The sequence below is a fragment of the Microtus pennsylvanicus genome, chromosome 5, assembly GCF_037038515.1.
Source record: "Microtus pennsylvanicus isolate mMicPen1 chromosome 5, mMicPen1.hap1, whole genome shotgun sequence".
NCBI lineage: Eukaryota > Metazoa > Chordata > Mammalia > Rodentia > Cricetidae > Microtus > Microtus pennsylvanicus.
Window position 1 is genome coordinate 9,589,171 of NC_134583.1, and position 16,492 is coordinate 9,605,662.

Here is a 16,492-nt window from a genome sequence, read left to right on the forward strand (position 1 = left end):
TCTTAAAATTCCTACTACTAGGACTGGTGGGTTTGCTCTCTGAGAACTACATGGTAGAGATGAACTTCATAACTCATTCCCTGAGCTTTTCACGTGTATGCCTTACCCCACCCCTCTACAAAATAAATAAAAAGTAATTTAAAAATTAAATAAAACCAATTGCCTTTAACCCCCAAAATACTCTGTAGAAATCATCTGCAACTCCACATTTAAAAACAATTTTCAAGGTTGTTCCTTCCAAAAGTAATAATTATAACCAGTGGCTGAGCTGCCAAGGTTCTGTGACTTTCAGGTTTATATTTCAAGATCCACCCACGTTCCAGTATCACTAGGACTACACACAGCAGTCTGGGGCTGTTGGCTTAGTAATGAGTTTACTAGACACTGTAGAGGAGTCATCTTAAGCAAGCAGTATGAACCTACCTGTTCCTCATTTTCTATCTTGTCACTCACATCCTTCATGCCCTCACCATCTCCGATCCCACCTCCCTCGTAGTCATGGAATTGCGTTGCTCCCTCTCCTGCTGAATCTTCCATTAATTCTTTGGGTAAGCAAAAGCCCTGAAGGGGAAAAGATTGAGCAAATGCTGTTACAATCCTGCTGGAAATGCAGGAGAGATCTTTAACTGTCTTTCCTTCTGCAGGGATCATGCCGTTTCACAGCCTGACATCGTTAAGATTTTAGCTTTGGAGAGGTCTCTAGCACACAGTAATGTGAAGTCGCCAAGACAAAAACATGAACAAAATATATTAGGATAGTTAGGGTGGTGACTTAGGAGCAAACCACTGACCCGGAGCAGATAGGAGAGGGCAGAACACATCTAGAGGAGAAGAGACAGGCTCAGTTATGAGTAAGCAACAAAACTGATTCATGTGCAAAGAAGCTTGTCAAGAAAGTACTAAAACTAATGGCTGTCAATCAGAAGCTGTACGTAACAAAACATGCTATTAGTCACCCCAAAGATAAAAATGCACTAAAAAACAAAACAAAACAAAACAAAACAAAAAGCTGCCAATGATCAGAGATCCAAAATGAACAATACTGAGTTTGCTATAATGAAGCAGTTTTCTGTGGTCTCAAATGTTTTAATTGATTTAATTTCACCCCGTGTCTCTACATTAATGTTCAGTACCATGCAGAGAAGCTGTGTGATTTGTACACTTAAGCACACTTAATTTCAAGATGTATATTGTTTTCAGAAAGCTGTCTAGAAATGCTCAACTATTTTCTTGCTGAGTTACATTATCATTTTACACATACACTGGTTTCTATGTGTGTCTCTGGCTGGCTTTGAACTCATAGAGATCCGCCTTCCTCGGCCTCCTGAGTGCTGAGATTAAAGGCACGTGCCACCACTGCCGGCTTTATATTTTCTAACACTCATTTACTTCTGTGTGTCTATGCGTATGTGGAAAGTTAGCTGTATACTTCTACAATGCATGTGGCGGAGGTCAAACTTGCAGGAATTGGTTCTCTCCTTCTACCACATGGGTTTCAGGAATTGAAGTTAGGTTGTCAGGCTTGGTGGCAAGTTTCATCACCTCCTGAACCATCTTACCTGCCTCTGAGCTACATTATTTTAAGAGAGGTGTGTTTAGATACACGCAGCTGAGTGAGTCCACACAGGAAGGAGATTCAGATGCCTTTGGCAGAGCATACCACTACAGTAGCTCTAGTCTGGACGGCCACCAGGCCACCGTGCTGCCATGGAGCCCAGACAGACAGAGATGGACATCAAGGCATCTTCTACCATGCACATACTATCTTTTGTAGAGTTTTCTTCAAGTAACGAGAAAGACAGAAGACAAATACTTATTCTTTGGGATATGAGGCCTCGGGACAGCTTCTCATTTTTTAACTCAAGCATTTTAGAGACTAATAATATTTAAGTGTTTACAAGTCCAGACCCCTATTCTGTTTATAATTTCCTACCTCATTTATACTGTACTTAGTTGAAGAAATCTCAGGATACTAACAAAGAAAACAAAAATTTTAAAGGTCATTTGAAGGTGGTGCTCACACGAACACTAAAGTGCAGTCAGATCTACTTGGGAAAGTATCCGACTTGAGTCCAAGAGCTGTATTTTTCTATACTGCGCCACGTCTTCTGCATTTCACTGTCTCTGAATTAAAGGCAGGTCTACAATCTCTACAATTTTGCTGCTTTTCACAATAGTGCTTGTGTCTTTAATAGAAGAACAACTTTCTTTTCTCTAGCACCAAGAGCCCCCCCTTTTTATCATTGATATTTATTGAGCTCTACATTTTTCTCTGCTCCCCTCCCCCCAAGGTCCCCATGCTCCCAATTTACTCAGGAGATCTCTTGTCTTTGTTTACTTTCTACTTCCCATGTAGATTAGATCTTTGTAAGTCTCTCTTAGTGTCCTCATTGTTGTCTAATTTCTCTGGAATTGTGGTTTGTAGGCTGGCTTTCTTTGCTTTATGTTTAAAAAAAAACCACCTATGAGTGAGTACACGTGATAATTGTCTTTCTATGTCTGAGTTACCTCACTCAAAATGTTTTCTAGCTCCATCCATTTTCCTGCAAAATTTAAGCTGTCGTTATTTTTTTCTGCTGTGCAGTACTCCATTGTGTAAATGTACATTTTCCTTATCCATTCTTCAGTCGAGGGGCATTTAGGTTGTTTCCATGTTCTGGCTATGACAAACAAAGCTGCTATGAACATAGTTGAGCACATGTCCTTGTGGCATGATTGACCATCCTTGGGATATATAACCAAAAGTGTTATTATTGGGTCTTGAGGAAGGTTGTTTCCTAATTTTCGGAGAAACTGCCACACTGACATCCAAAGGGGTTGTACCAGCTTGCATTCCCACCAGCAATGGATGAGTGTTCCCCTTTCCCCACAACCTCTCCAGCATAAGTTGTCATCAGTGTTTTTGATCTTGGCCATTCTTACAGGTATAAGATGGAAGGAATCTCAGAGTTGTTTTGATTTGCATTTCTCTGATGACTAAGGATGTTGAACATTTCCTAAAGTGTCTTCCAGCCATTTTAGATTCCTCTGTTGAGAGTTCTCTGTTTAGGTCTGCACTCCATTTTTTTTTTATTGGATTATGTGATCTTTTGGTGTCCAATTTGAGTTCTTTATATATTTTGGAGATCAGACCTCTGTCTGATGTGGGGTTAGTGAAGATCTTTTCCCATTCTGGAGGCTGTCATTTTGTCTTGTTTACCGTGTTCTTTGCTTTACAGAAGCTTTTCAGTTTCAGGAGGTCCCATTTATTAATTGTTTCTCTCAGTGTCTGTGCTGCTGGGGTTATATTTAGAAAGTGGTTCCCTGTGCCAATGCTTTCAAGTGTACTTCCAACTTTCTCTTCTATAAGGTTTAGTGTGGCTGGCTTTATGTTGAGGTCTTTGATCCATTTGGATTTGAGTTTTGTGCATGGTGATAGATATGGGTCTATTTTCATTCTTCCACATGTTGATATCCGGTTATGCCAGCACCATTTGTTAAATATGTTTTCTTTTTTCCATTTGATATTTTTTGCTTCTTTATCAAAGATCAGGTATTCGAAGATGTGTGGATTGATATCTGGATCTTCTATTGTGTTCCATTGGTCCTCTTGTCTGTTCTTATGCCAATACCAGGCTGTTTTCAGTACTGTAACTCTGCAGTAGAGTTTGAAGTCAGGGATTGTGATGCCTCCAGATTGTACAGGTTTTGGCTATCCTGGGTTTTTTTGCTTTTCCAAATGAAGTTGAGTACCGTTCTTTCCAGGTCTTTGAAGACTTTTGCTGGGATTTTGATGGGCATTGCATTGAATCTGTCATAATCTAACTTCTAACATCCGTAAGGATCTACTTTGAAAATCGAGCTCAAGAGATATCTGAAGACTTCATATCAACAGAGAGAAAAGGGCGACAGAAAAGAAGGCAGTGGCTTTTAGACAGCCCCTTTGGTCAAGGGGGTTTCCAAGTTTTAAGACCTTAGTGGAAACCTGCTTAGCAATCAGTTTTCAGACACAGCCCTAAATCCCAAGGAGATAAACCAGCTCACCTTAAATGCCCAGCAAGCCCCACAGAGATGTGAATGAGAGAGAGAGAGAGAGAGAGAGAGAGAGAGAGAGAGAGAGAGAGAGAGAGAGTGAGTGTGTGTGTGTGTGTTCCGTGACATTCCACACTGACAGTCCTTACCTTCTGGGCGAGTTCTGTGAAGATCTGGGCAAGCACAGAGAGCAGTTTGGCAGTGCTCCGGTGAGTTGCCAGAGATAGGGTCAGGAAGAAGAGAATAAGGTCTGAGAAGCTGCAGAGCATGGGTACCAGGCGCACTAGTAAGCAGCAGGACTGGCTGAAGACCTGAGAAGGACAAATGCCCAATTACATTGCTGAAGAGACATTCCCTCCTGGAGAGATGAGACGTTCTAATTAGACAGTGGCCGTGCCACATGACTTGGGAATGTGCTGAAAGTCATCCATTGTAAGTCGCATCTCCTAGCTCAAAGACTTTTTCCTTATACACATTTACAAACATTCACTGTATGTTCTCAGCCAACCCCTTAGCTAGTTAACAACATCAACACCATCATCATTATTACTATTGTTACTACTATTATTTTTGAGATAGGATCTGACCCTGTAGCCTAGGCTGTCTTGGAACTCACCAAGTAGCCCTGGTGATTCTCTTGCTTCAGCTTCCCAAGTGCTGGGATTACAAAACACAGCACACAGCATTATCATTACTGTCTCCTAACGTGTGTGCTGGGAAGCAAACCCAGGTCTTCTGATAGAGCTGTGCACATTCTTAACCACTTAACATGCCTCACCTCTTCAGCCCAGCATTTTATTTTTTTAAAAAAGGATTTATCAATAAATTTTACTAACACACCAGAGTTGGCCCTAGATGTAATGACACAGAATAACAATGACCTATAAAAACAAGTTGCTCCTTACTGATATAGTTTATACCCAGGAGCATGTGATGGGATGTGACAGACACAACGGGCATTCTGGATGGCCAGCAGCTCTGCATCTGTCAGAGCAGAGGGCTAGGCGCTGGGGTCTGCTAAGAACTCTGCCCACGGAATGAGGTGAAGGCCACTCTCCTCACCTACTCTGAGGGGCACGTAGTCTGCCAAAAGCAGCTGGTTACCTTGTGCTTGGTTGTGCTGCCGTCCTCATTGTAGGACTTCAACCTCTCCAACAGCTCAGAGACAGAAGAAATTATTTTCTGGACGTGTAAAGTGCTCACACTGGCCCAGAAGTCGTCTTCTAAGAGTTTCGTTAGATGTCCTGGTTGCAGTCTCTCAAAGGCTGCCTCTTCTTTCATTTCTAGCAACACAAACAGCAAAACAAACCTTTTCAAGTCTCTACTCATGAAGTCCATGTCTAGCATCTGTTAAAGAAACAAACCATTAACTAAAAGTCAGATCAACTCTAACGTTATTTGCACACCTTCAGACATACCATCCTCTTCCTGTGGTCTCTTTTCAGCGGTGCTGTCTTCTGTTTTCTGCCCACCTCTTTCTGCTAAGCTCTGGATGATGCAGAGGACGGCCCGGATGGCAGCTTCTACTTGCTCTGCGAAGTCTTCAACAAAGCTTTCCCCCAACATCTGGTTTTCTAGTAAGGAACACGGTACAGAGCAAAGCTGAATCTCGAGCCACATTCATTGAGAAATGACTGCAAGTAAAGTGCTCTACTATTGGTCGTCACTGCGTGAAGCTCTGTGGAGCCAAGTGTGAAAAGGGCAGATTCCTTGTCTGTTAAACCTATGAAGCCATCATTTTATTTCAATAACACAAAAAGAATACAAAATAAATAAATAAACAAACAAACAAACAAACAAAAACAAAGCACAACACAATAGTTCTGGTGGTGAGTAGAAACTCTGAGTTTCTCTAACCTATCGGCCTTAGGCATTTCAGGCTAACTCAAGCTAAGGGAAGCAGTAACAGATGAGTGAGCCTGTGCTCCTCTCAGGCACAAACCTCCATCAGGACAGAAGATGTCATCAGGGAAAATCTGGGTTAATTTCCCGGCACCAGAGCTCTAAGTTCTCACCTCCTTGCCTGTGTGACACGAACAGGCGTGCTTTCCAGGCAGAGAAGTCATCTATGGCCTTACTAACTTCTCCTCTTAGATACTCCAGGCTTTCCACTAGTGCCATCCGTGAGTCCGTCTGCTCAACCTCTATCCCTGGAGGGATGAACAAGGACTCCAGGCCTTGCAAATGTGCTGACACTTGGGACAGACAACTCAGCCCAGACGAACAAACTTCAAAATCTTCCCTGCAACAGAAATAGCAGTGTTGAAAGGAAGGGTTACAACACCTACTCTCCCTCCCTCTAACACACAAACACGCTGTCTCTCAAAGGTTACAGTCAGGTGTCACAAAGGACCATGTAGGTTTGCTGAGTAACAAGATCATGCACAAGTTTCTTCATGATTTTAGCCAAGACTGAAGTCTCTACACGCAAGAGAGACACACTTACCAAGTATGAAAGAGGGTCTCACAAGACTGCTGTCTGATTTTGTCCACACCAGTTTTCATAGTTTTAATGGTTTTCAGTAGCTCTGCCAATCTTGCAGTTGACTGTTGCCAAAGTTGATCTGGTCGCCGCATCTGGCAAGCAGATGGTAGCTGACTTGTAGGTACTGGGGATGGGTAGCTCAGATCAGAGGGAAGTAAGTTTGCTCCTGATACTGGTCCCTTGGCATCCATTCTCTCCAGGCGAAGGGCAGAAGGCTGCTCCTGCACTGGAGCATCACTGTGGCTGTCAGTCGGGTCTGCACCGGGACAGCACTGGAAGAGCCAGAAGAGCTGCTCCACCAGAATTTGGCTCTGCATAGCCAGGTGCTGCAGTCGTTCTGTCCACTGTTGCACACTGTCCTGGGGTGGGAAGGCCACAGGATAAACGGTGGGCCCAGCCAGCCTGCTGTGAATCTCCTGTACACAGCTGAGCAGGTTCCTGTGCAGGAAAATGTGGGGAAAGAATAATGGCATCTTCGGCCATGCCACCAGGCTGTTTGTAAAGAGTGAATCTGTCTTGTCTGTGTGCTCCTGAGAAAGTGTGCTTTCTCATGTAACTAAGAAGGGCTAGGGATGTAGCTCAGTGGAAGAGGAGCAGTTCACCAGGAGGAAACAGGATTACACTTACACACAGATGGGCTGGAGGGGTCATCTAAGTATGTGAAAACAGGTAAAAATCTATTGAAATGTCTCCCCAAATTAAACACGTGCTACAGTCTTTCAGGAAAGGCATCAAAACCCATTCCATTATCAGTTGAACCTTACCTGCCAGCCACCTACCAGCCACAGCGCTGCAGTGACTTCAACTCTTTCTGCCTTGCTAATGTTGCTAAATAAGCAAGCCCCAATGAACTGAGCAAAATAATAGAGCTAAACTGAGTACAGTTTAGAAATATTGTCTCTAAGCCAAGAATGCACTCAACAGATGCTGATGGTGGTCCTAATGTCCTCATCTTTTAATCATCTGCTTCTACTGAAGAAATCTAGAAGCCTGAGAGAGGCAGACCTGATCCCATCCCAAAGACTGGGAAGCCCTGCAACCAAAAACACAACCTGACCATCAGCGTATCCACAGTGAAGGTCCTCATTCCAGACCCAGCTCACAGAACTCTTCCTACTGTTTTTGCCGGGCCCTGAACTCGCTCCAGCAGACCGCTTTTCACAGTCCATGCATAGTGCCCAGCATCAAATGAAGCAGTAGTGCTCAAAGAAACTCTACCGACCTCTCTGGGCTCCAATCCACTCCAGAGAGCGGAGGCTAGTCCTCTCAGCACCTGAACATACCTGAGGATGATCCACTGCTCAGTCAGTGTGGTCAGGGAGCGACGCTGTCGGATGAGCAGCTTCATCAAGTGCGCTGAGAACCCTTTACACCTCTCAACATTACCCATGCCCATCTCCTGGCAGAAGGAAGAGAAAAAGCACGCTGAAGGCATTACTGATAACCCGTCCTCCTCACACATGCACCAGAGGGTCCACCAGAAATTATTTCTTCCTTAAAAAAAAAACTATGACTTTACTTGTTTTGCCTGCATGTATGTATGTGCACATGTACATGTCTGAAGGTACATCTGATGTCCTGCAACTGGAGTCAGACAGTAATGAGGCATCATGTGAGTGCTGAGAACTGAACCTGGGTCCTTCCTAAGAGCAGCCAGTGCTCTTAACCACTGAGCCATCTTTCCAGTCCCTAAAAGCTATTCTGTGAAACCCAGGTGACCTTACACACACATAGTGTGTGTGAGCAGCAGCGCATCCTGTCTTCCAGCAGTGGCTTTCAGACTAGCTTCTGATCACTGACATCCATGAGGAGGAATGAAGTATAACACCAAAAACTGGGCAGACGCGGTCTGTTCTCAACTCACGAGAGTTAAGTGGTGCTCTTGGCAAATGTGGTGTTACTTACTGTAACTAAGCTGTTCTAGGGCCACACTAAATTACACTAATTTAAATTTAACCAGCTTGTTACTGTCTGATGAAGATGGTGACACGAACGAACAGAGCAGACGCTTTCCCAGCCCGTGTGAGTCTACCTTGACAGGAGCTGCTAGGGCTGCAGTAAGCCTGGTGTGCCGTGCAAGAGAGCGATAAAAATACTTCTGGCACCCATCCCACAAAGATGAAATTTCTGTGAGGAGCCTAGAAAAGAAATCAAGCAACTTATTGTATTAAACTACAACTGCCGACTGAGGATCCCAAGGACTCAAGACTTGGGATCTATTGGGTATAAGCCAGAGTCAACAATGAAATCAATGTGTCTAGGAGCAGGGCACTTAGCACTGGAAGAATTACTGGCAAACAAGCAGCAGCAATGTCTGTTTTCTCCAGGGAAAGCTTCATAAACTAACTTGATGATGGAAGGAAGGCATGTCTTATGCAACTGACATGAACAAAGAACTAGGGATAGACATACACAAAATGCTAGCAAGGCAGGAACACCTTAACATGGGGCCACACAGGTGCTAGAGAATAAAATAAACTGGAAAACGTGTCTTGTCGAAAGGAGAGGGACAGCTCACTCTCAGTCACATGGGGACCAAAATGAGACTGCAAGCACATTTGGAAATTATCTTGAAAAGCTCTAACTCTAGGAAGCTGCTATACAACTTTCCCCTTTACAGTGCTGTTCAACTCAAATTTAAAGCCCCACAAAGACACTGAACATTAAAACACATGCAGATCGCTTAGAGACCTCTAGGTAGGTAACAACAAAGACAGCTCTGTCTCAAGGTGTTCAGTTCTCTAACTGAGTATTTTAGAACTCACAGACAAGCAGAACCCATGGCTACTAAGAGATCCCCAGCTGTAAATTCAAGTCAAGCGAGCAGACCTCAGGGAAGCCAAGGACGCGGGGTGAGGCTGCAGGCCAGCGGCAAAGCACACACTTAGCACCGCAGACCAACAGCAGGGGGCAACCACGCGAAGGAAGTTTAGTGACTTCCTCAACGAACAATTTAAAAACAAACCAACCTAGAATCGGCCTCCTGAGTGCTGCTGACTATAGACAACGCGCTCTTGAGATCTAATGGGTGAAGATGAAGCAACTCTTGAGGACTTTTTGTACGGGCCCAGGCAAGGCCTTTTCGATACGACAGACCTAGGAAATCAACAGCACTTGTTAAAGTAAAGTAACTCAGCGAGAAAAGGCTATATCCCCACCCCAAATGCCCCTCTAGTCAAAGTAAAGTTTGTGACATGTTATTCAGCCCGTGGGGTAAAGGAGCCGGGAGGAGAGAAGGGTCATGAGTGTGAGGCCGACTTGGACTCTGCGGCAATAGAGAAATGCAGCGACTAAAACAGGGTAAGTCCCCTCCTTTTAACACAATTCCAAGTGACTCAGATGCTGAAAACCACCGTTCTCTACCTGTGACAGGGGAGTAAAAACACTACCAAAAGCAGAAAATATCAGTTCTAGGTACCGCTCCACAAAACCTGAAAAGGTGTGGGGACCAGTAGTTCATTGTAGCATTCTCCTATGTGTGCCTGCAACTCTTAGAACGACATTCCACAACTCTGTCTAGTACTTTATGTTTCAGGCATGTCTCCCCAAATCACCCATGTCACCACTACCCCCAGGCTGATTACAGGGGCTGGGGATAAGGCTCAGTGGGTAAGAGTATTTGCTGCTCTTCCTGATGACCCTGTGTTCAGTTTCAACTGTAATTCCAGCTCCAGGGGAACAGACGCTCTTCTGGTCTCTATTAGTACCGGCACAGATCATGGCGCACATGCACATCCTAAAACCTGAAAATAAACACGAAAGCTGGTAACTGCTCTTTTCAGTGTTTCAGGAGCATCCCTTACCGATTTGTGCAAGGTGTTTAAAGAGATCCGACAGAGCGCGATGCTTCCGCATGAGAATGTGCTTGGCTTCTGACTGCTGCTTTTCTTTCTCAGCAGAGGGCTCCACACTTAAGCTCTGCAACTCACTTACAGAAGAAACCACTTCACCTGTAGGGAAAACATAAAATCCCAAGGCCTTATTAATGTGTGCATGTTTGCTCTATGTCTAGGAGCTCCTGTGGCATGGGGGCTACAGTAAGTACCATTCCTCTTTCACCTGCACTCTTAACAGTTCCTAGCATTTGGCGAATGTTCAATCGTTTGAACTACACTTGTAAAAATGCACAGAAATGGGAAAATAATGTATCTCTTAAAAATAGACCAAACCAACAAACCAAAGAAAAACCAAAAAAAAAAAAAAAAAGACAAAACAAAAAACCCCCACAAACCTATTTTTGAGTACCAATTGTGCAGCTCATTATACCATGAATTTTAATCATCCAGGAGAATTTCTGATAATTGTATTCCATTCCTTCCCTATAGGTTAGTATAAGCTAAATGCTCTTTTAATCTATACAACTTCAGAAGCACTTATCTGTAGTTCTAATTCATTTCTTTATTTAGTTCTTTTGAGACAGGGTTTTCTCCTCTGTATAATAGCCCTGAACCTCACTTTGTAGACCAGGCTGGGCCTCAAACCCACACAGACTCATTCATCTGCCTCTGCCTCTCGAGCGCATGGTCTATGGTATAAGTTCTAGGACAGCCAAGGCTGTTACAAAGAGACACCCTGTCTCAGAGAAAAAAGACTTTGCACGCAAAGAAAGAAGGATGAAATTAAGATCCTCTACATTATTATCAGGTCTCAGCCTTTGGACTTTGATTTTTAACACACTTGTTTAAATAGTATACAAGATGTCAAAAGAGACACAGGTCCCACATTCCCAGCCATCATGGGCAGTGTGTGTGTGGGGGGGGGATAGAGTAAGTCTCACTTTTGCCCTGGCTGTGAGCACTCACCAGTAAACTGGTCAAGGCTTTCCACTAGGTAAGGTAGGGGGCTCTTCTTCATAAACACCAGGCATATTTTCTTCATTCGCTTTGAGAGTTTCGGCAAGCGACACAGAAGCTCTCCCTCCACAGACAAAGGACCAGCGAGCTGATACCGCTCTGTAAGGGAAGTCTTTGAGACAGTACAGGTTAGTTCCCTACCAAGAAACAGAGCAACAGTCACATCCTCCCCTCTTTTTTTAATTTCAAGACAGGATTTCTCTGTGTAGCCCTGGCTGTTCTGAAACTTGCTTTGTAGATCAGGATGGCCTCAAACTCACAGAGATCCGCCAACTTCTGCATTCCTCCTTGTCCAGCAAACACAAATTCATCATCTCAGGAATAGATATAGCACATATATGTGGATGTTTAGAAACCTGAATTATTTTTTTGTATGTGGATGACCTAGCATGTCATAAGGTTTTAACCTAACAAGATACAATGAACAGTAAGACTGTGGTCATCATGGTACCAAACCAATGTGTTCAGGTACAAATCAAGGCAAATGGGCTGTGTATCCCTATCTTCCTGGTCCCAAGGACAGTTCACAGGTGTTGAGGTCAAATATCAATTAAAGGGAAAACTTCATCCACTGTGGCACATTTTCATCACTAGCATCCCCCGATCCTGAAATCCATATGTTGTCACCATCAGCAATCAAAAATTTTGATCCGAGTGTGGCAGCAGAGAGTTGATAAATAGTCTATAGAAATTTGCCAGCATATGGAGATATGAGCACTTGTTACTATACTTATCCAATGATTCTAAAATAGCTCAGAGACCTCACTGGTGACTCTGTGAATCCCAGGATGGGAAGCTCAGTAAAAGTACTCTCTGGAGCAATGCTCCTCACACCCAAAGATAGGTGGCAGGAGCAGCCACCTGACAGCATCCACTTCAGAGCTCTGTCACTTACATTTCCAGAAATTTTGCACAGCATCTCAAACATGGTGCTGGCAAGGAAGCACAAGCAAGCATTTACAGCGTGAACTCAGCAGGCCCTGGGCAGCTTCCTCATCTACCTACTCCGCTCCACTAGCTCGTTTTATTATCTGTAGATGTACCCATGTGTCTAGATGCAATCAGGTCACAGAATTTTTGTCAGAGTTGATTCTCTCTTTCTAACCTTTATGTGGATTCCGAGATCAATCACTTTATCCGCTGAGTCAACTGACTGGATCGTGGTTTCTGCCTAATTCTGTAGCATGGCCAGGCAAACAACCAAATGCTATACAGATCCAAAGAAGAACATCCCAAAGGCATTCTTTGTCTGGTTCCCAGGTCATCTCCTAACCAGAAAGATCCTGTTTAACTGCCTTGGGATTAAACATGCAGCATCCACGGACTAGTTAGTACCTGGTGTGCTGTTGGCTGTGCTAACAGGGTCTCCCTCAGTGCCCTGTTCAGACTCTGAATGGGCGATGTCTCAGTTTCCTTTGTTGGCTTTGGCAAACAGTCAGGATGTTCTTCCTTGTTGCTCTCTACCAGACAAGACTGACAGGGTTCATTCAGGACAGCTTCAAATTTCTTCATGTATTTAAAGAGGGTTCTGATCTCAAACAATAACAGATAAAGGGTTAAAAACACACCATTGTAAGGGAATTTGAAAGCAAAGAATTATAATGCATACGTATACACATATACAATACCTTTTATCTTTTATAGTTATTCTGATCTCCTTAGGTATTCATAATTATTTTGGATTTTTTAGGAGAAAATATATGCCAAATACTGTTACCCCACCTCTTCTACAAGAGGACATGGAAGCCAGCCACAATGGTGTTGCTTTGCTCAAGATAACCAGCTGGTAGGTGGTAGAAGACCAGCCCTTTGGGCACATAACCTGCTCTGCCCAAGGCATACATTTTTCCTGCATTTCAATTTTGTTCGTGGAAGCATAAGCATAGTACAGGCCAGCAAGAGCAAACATTGTATTCTTTGCAGCCTACCCTACAGAATCGTGGCTTGAAAGGTCACTCCCAGTTTTAAAAGATAACTTACCTATGTGTCTTTTCCACAGATTGTTTAATAGACCAGAAGCTGACATCATTCCACTTTGATATCTTCACAAATTCCTGAAAGACAAAGGAAGATCAGGAAAAGGCTTTTATAAAGCTTGCATCTCCATTTCTCCCTATGTTACCTACTTGTCAAAGGTTGGAGGCTATAGCATCCCAAACCAAAAAAGTGTTCGGGAATACATAGAAAACTAAAAGGGGAACCATGTAATTGCCTCAAATCAATGAAAAAATGATGATCATCGGGCGGTGTTGGCACACGCCTTTAATCCCAGCACTCAGGAAGGCACAGGCAGGGGGATCTCTGTTGTGTTCGAGGCCAGGCTGCTCTACAGAGCTAGTTCCAGAACAGATAGGAGTGTTACACAGAGGAACCCTTTCTTGAAAAACAAACAAAAATAAAACAAAATGATGACCAATGGTGATACTACCACCAATAACTCATCTGGTAGGCACTCCGGCTTACAGATCACCAAGTTAGCCAAGGTCCTCATCTCAGCGTTGGCTCTTCAGTCCTACTCTTTGCTGACTCTCCTTGCCCTAAGGCACTTCATGGCACATGTCCCATGTAACCTGGCACACAGACTTCCCTGTGGTAGCTCTCTAATAAGCGTCTGTGGCCTCTTCCCCTTGTCCCTGCCTCACTCTTATAACGATCAAAGAACAGAACTAAAGAAAAGGATGGGCTGATTTTGTTCTCTCAAGGGTAATTATGACATTTACTAATCTTACTTTAAGTTCTTTTTCTATGGGGGAGCGAAGTTCCACAATTTTAGCTTGGACTGGGTCAAGAAATTGCTTGTAAAAATGGTACAAATTCCACAGAACACTGCAAAGTGAATCTGGAAGAAATGAAAAAGGAAACAAACATAGTACATTCACTATATTGCTTCTGGTGCCACCCTGAGCCTTCTCCATTACCCATGCCATAAAATTATAGCACATTCCAGAGTCAAGTTTGTTTTAACATATCTGAGCTTAGCACTCCTCAAAACTGCAGGTTGCTGCCGTATTTTCATTTCAACTTCTAACAGATTTACTGCAGATCTACTGACAACCTCTTTAAACCAATCCTTTAAATTCTTTATCTAAAACTCATAAAATCAAGACACTATGCCTCAACTCTAATTAATATACAATTTATAGTCAATTTAAAGTAGTGATGACTTAATCCCTGATATCAGCAATTTTTACACAGGACAGCAAGCTCTAGGCAAGCCACGGCTTCATAGTTAGGCCAAGTCTCAAAATAAATGAACAGTACATGGTAATGAGGAAAAAAAATCCTCACCTTTTCCTTCAATTTGTGGCATCAGTAAGACATGACAATGGAACACCAGTAACATCTGGAGTCGGACATGGAACTCTCCCAGTGAAGAGCCTTCAATAAATGCTTGTAATGTGCTGACCAGCAACATCAGGGTCATCTGCTTGTCATCTTTAGAGTCAAAGAACAAAACATATATGTGCCTTTAACCATCCCTCCCGCCCCTAAAATGCAGGCAGTGTACTTACTACGCATCAAAGGAGGCAATACCACACCAAACTGAACAAAGATTATGGTTACAGTGACTGACTTCCACATAAAACCTGTATGAAAGTTATGTATTAAATGTACTCGCTGCGAATTATAAAACATTAGTATGAAGCAGCTTTAACTCAAGCACGCTAACTACTAACTTACACTGAGTTAGTTCCTAAACATACAGAACAGCGTAACTTTATGACTGGTTCTCTAGAGCCCACAAAGGTCACCGGCCTTACCTTCCTGCTCCTCTGTGCGTTCCTGCATGTGCTTTTCCAGCATCTGATAGATGGAAAACCAGTGCTTGGTGGATTTCTCAGTATGGCGTCTCATGGCATTATCCAAACTCATTGACCAGCAACTGACCAGGGTGGGAGACAGAGACATTTAGGTAAATCCAGTTGAAATCACAAATTTACATGTAAATGCTCACTTTTTTGAGGAGGTGGGGGAAGCATCCTCACTATGTAGCCCTGGCTGACTTCAATCTCACAGCAATTCTGTCTCTGCCTCCAAAGTGCAAGAATTAAAGATGTGCACTACCACAATAGCAAAAATTCACCATTTTTACAGACGGTCATGGAGAAGCTGTTCAGTTTGCTATCGTAGAATGTATGGTCTGCTTAAAGCTTGGCTTTAAACTCCATGATTAGAGCACACCTCTAACTGCCACGTGGTACACATGAACTCGGGGGGGTGGGGGGGAGGTCACTTACTTCAGCTCCAGTTTACGCCACCGAATGATCATCTGAGTGACTAAATCAAGATGTTTCCGGAGAGACAATGCTCGACTTGCATTCTCCTCCCAATCCTAAAGAAACAAGGACCCTTTGTTGCCATTATTCAACCCTTAGTTACTTCTTCCCCCTCAATAACACCCTGGACTTTCCTTAAGAGAAGAGTACTGGGCCCATAACTTTCACCAACCACAAATCCCATTGTGACACCAATCGCTACCGTATTACAAGCAGTCTTGTGCTACAACACAATAGAGTCAAAGTCAGAGACAGACAAAAGCAGAGTTTGTGGCTGTGTCAGAATTCCTGCTGCTAGCTTTGATCCTTGAACAAATTCACCTGACTACTTTCTGTCAAGTGGGAAGACAGCAGACAATGTAGAGGCTGTGTGGGGATGGAGAATGATCACAGGCTGTCACTGTCCCCGCACAGTGAGTTCCTTAGAGCCCTGGCCACCAGGCCCCACCCTCCAAACTGGCACCAATCTCACCTCAACTTAAAGACCAAAAATCTTCATCTTTCTCCAAACCAAATTGTACCCTTTTGTTTTAACATCGGTGTCAAAAGAGAAATCTTGTCAAAATACCAAAAACTAAAACAAGGAAAAGAAATCATCTTACTTGTGCCTTTGCCAGAAGGATCTCTAAGCCATTCAGTAGCTTTGAGATGGGACTGGAGAGTGGGAAACCACGAATTCTGTCCATTACAACGAGAAGCTTAAAAAAAAAAAGAAAAAGATTTGGGTATCTGAGTAGAATCGCCAATGACTGACTGTGAAGAGTCCTGACATAGATTTACTCTGTGTTTCACAAATACCTATAAAAACAACTGTGGAAGGGAACCTAACTGAAGGAAATCCTCCTCCCATCTTACCCGAGACTCTG

General features: G+C 43.4%; 1 protein-coding gene across 3 annotated transcripts in view; it reads right to left on the reverse strand.

Moving 5' to 3' along the window:
- Nucleotides 1-16,492, reverse strand: part of Mdn1 (midasin AAA ATPase 1) — a 125,118-nt gene that overhangs the window by 20,990 nt on the left and 87,636 nt on the right. For 2 of the 3 annotated variants that reach the window (XM_075971269.1, XM_075971268.1), the window contains exons 67-84: nucleotides 16,229-16,324; nucleotides 15,588-15,682; nucleotides 15,111-15,232; nucleotides 14,638-14,784; nucleotides 14,079-14,188; nucleotides 13,330-13,403; nucleotides 12,685-12,877; nucleotides 11,299-11,461; nucleotides 10,300-10,446; nucleotides 9,466-9,592; nucleotides 8,529-8,634; nucleotides 7,780-7,895; nucleotides 6,458-6,934; nucleotides 6,027-6,253; nucleotides 5,418-5,585; nucleotides 5,116-5,294; nucleotides 4,161-4,322; nucleotides 420-561 (exon numbers count right to left, since the gene is read on the reverse strand). In XM_075971269.1, coding sequence (XP_075827384.1) covers nucleotides 420-561; nucleotides 4,161-4,322; nucleotides 5,116-5,294; nucleotides 5,418-5,585; nucleotides 6,027-6,253; nucleotides 6,458-6,934; nucleotides 7,780-7,895; nucleotides 8,529-8,634; nucleotides 9,466-9,592; nucleotides 10,300-10,446; nucleotides 11,299-11,461; nucleotides 12,685-12,877; nucleotides 13,330-13,403; nucleotides 14,079-14,188; nucleotides 14,638-14,784; nucleotides 15,111-15,232; nucleotides 15,588-15,682; nucleotides 16,229-16,324 — 2,851 coding nt within the window. The remainder of the gene's footprint in view (nucleotides 1-419; nucleotides 562-4,160; nucleotides 4,323-5,115; nucleotides 5,295-5,417; nucleotides 5,586-6,026; nucleotides 6,254-6,457; nucleotides 6,935-7,779; nucleotides 7,896-8,528; nucleotides 8,635-9,465; nucleotides 9,593-10,299; nucleotides 10,447-11,298; nucleotides 11,462-12,684; nucleotides 12,878-13,329; nucleotides 13,404-14,078; nucleotides 14,189-14,637; nucleotides 14,785-15,110; nucleotides 15,233-15,587; nucleotides 15,683-16,228; nucleotides 16,325-16,492) is intronic. The other variant, XM_075971270.1, reaches the window with a different exon arrangement.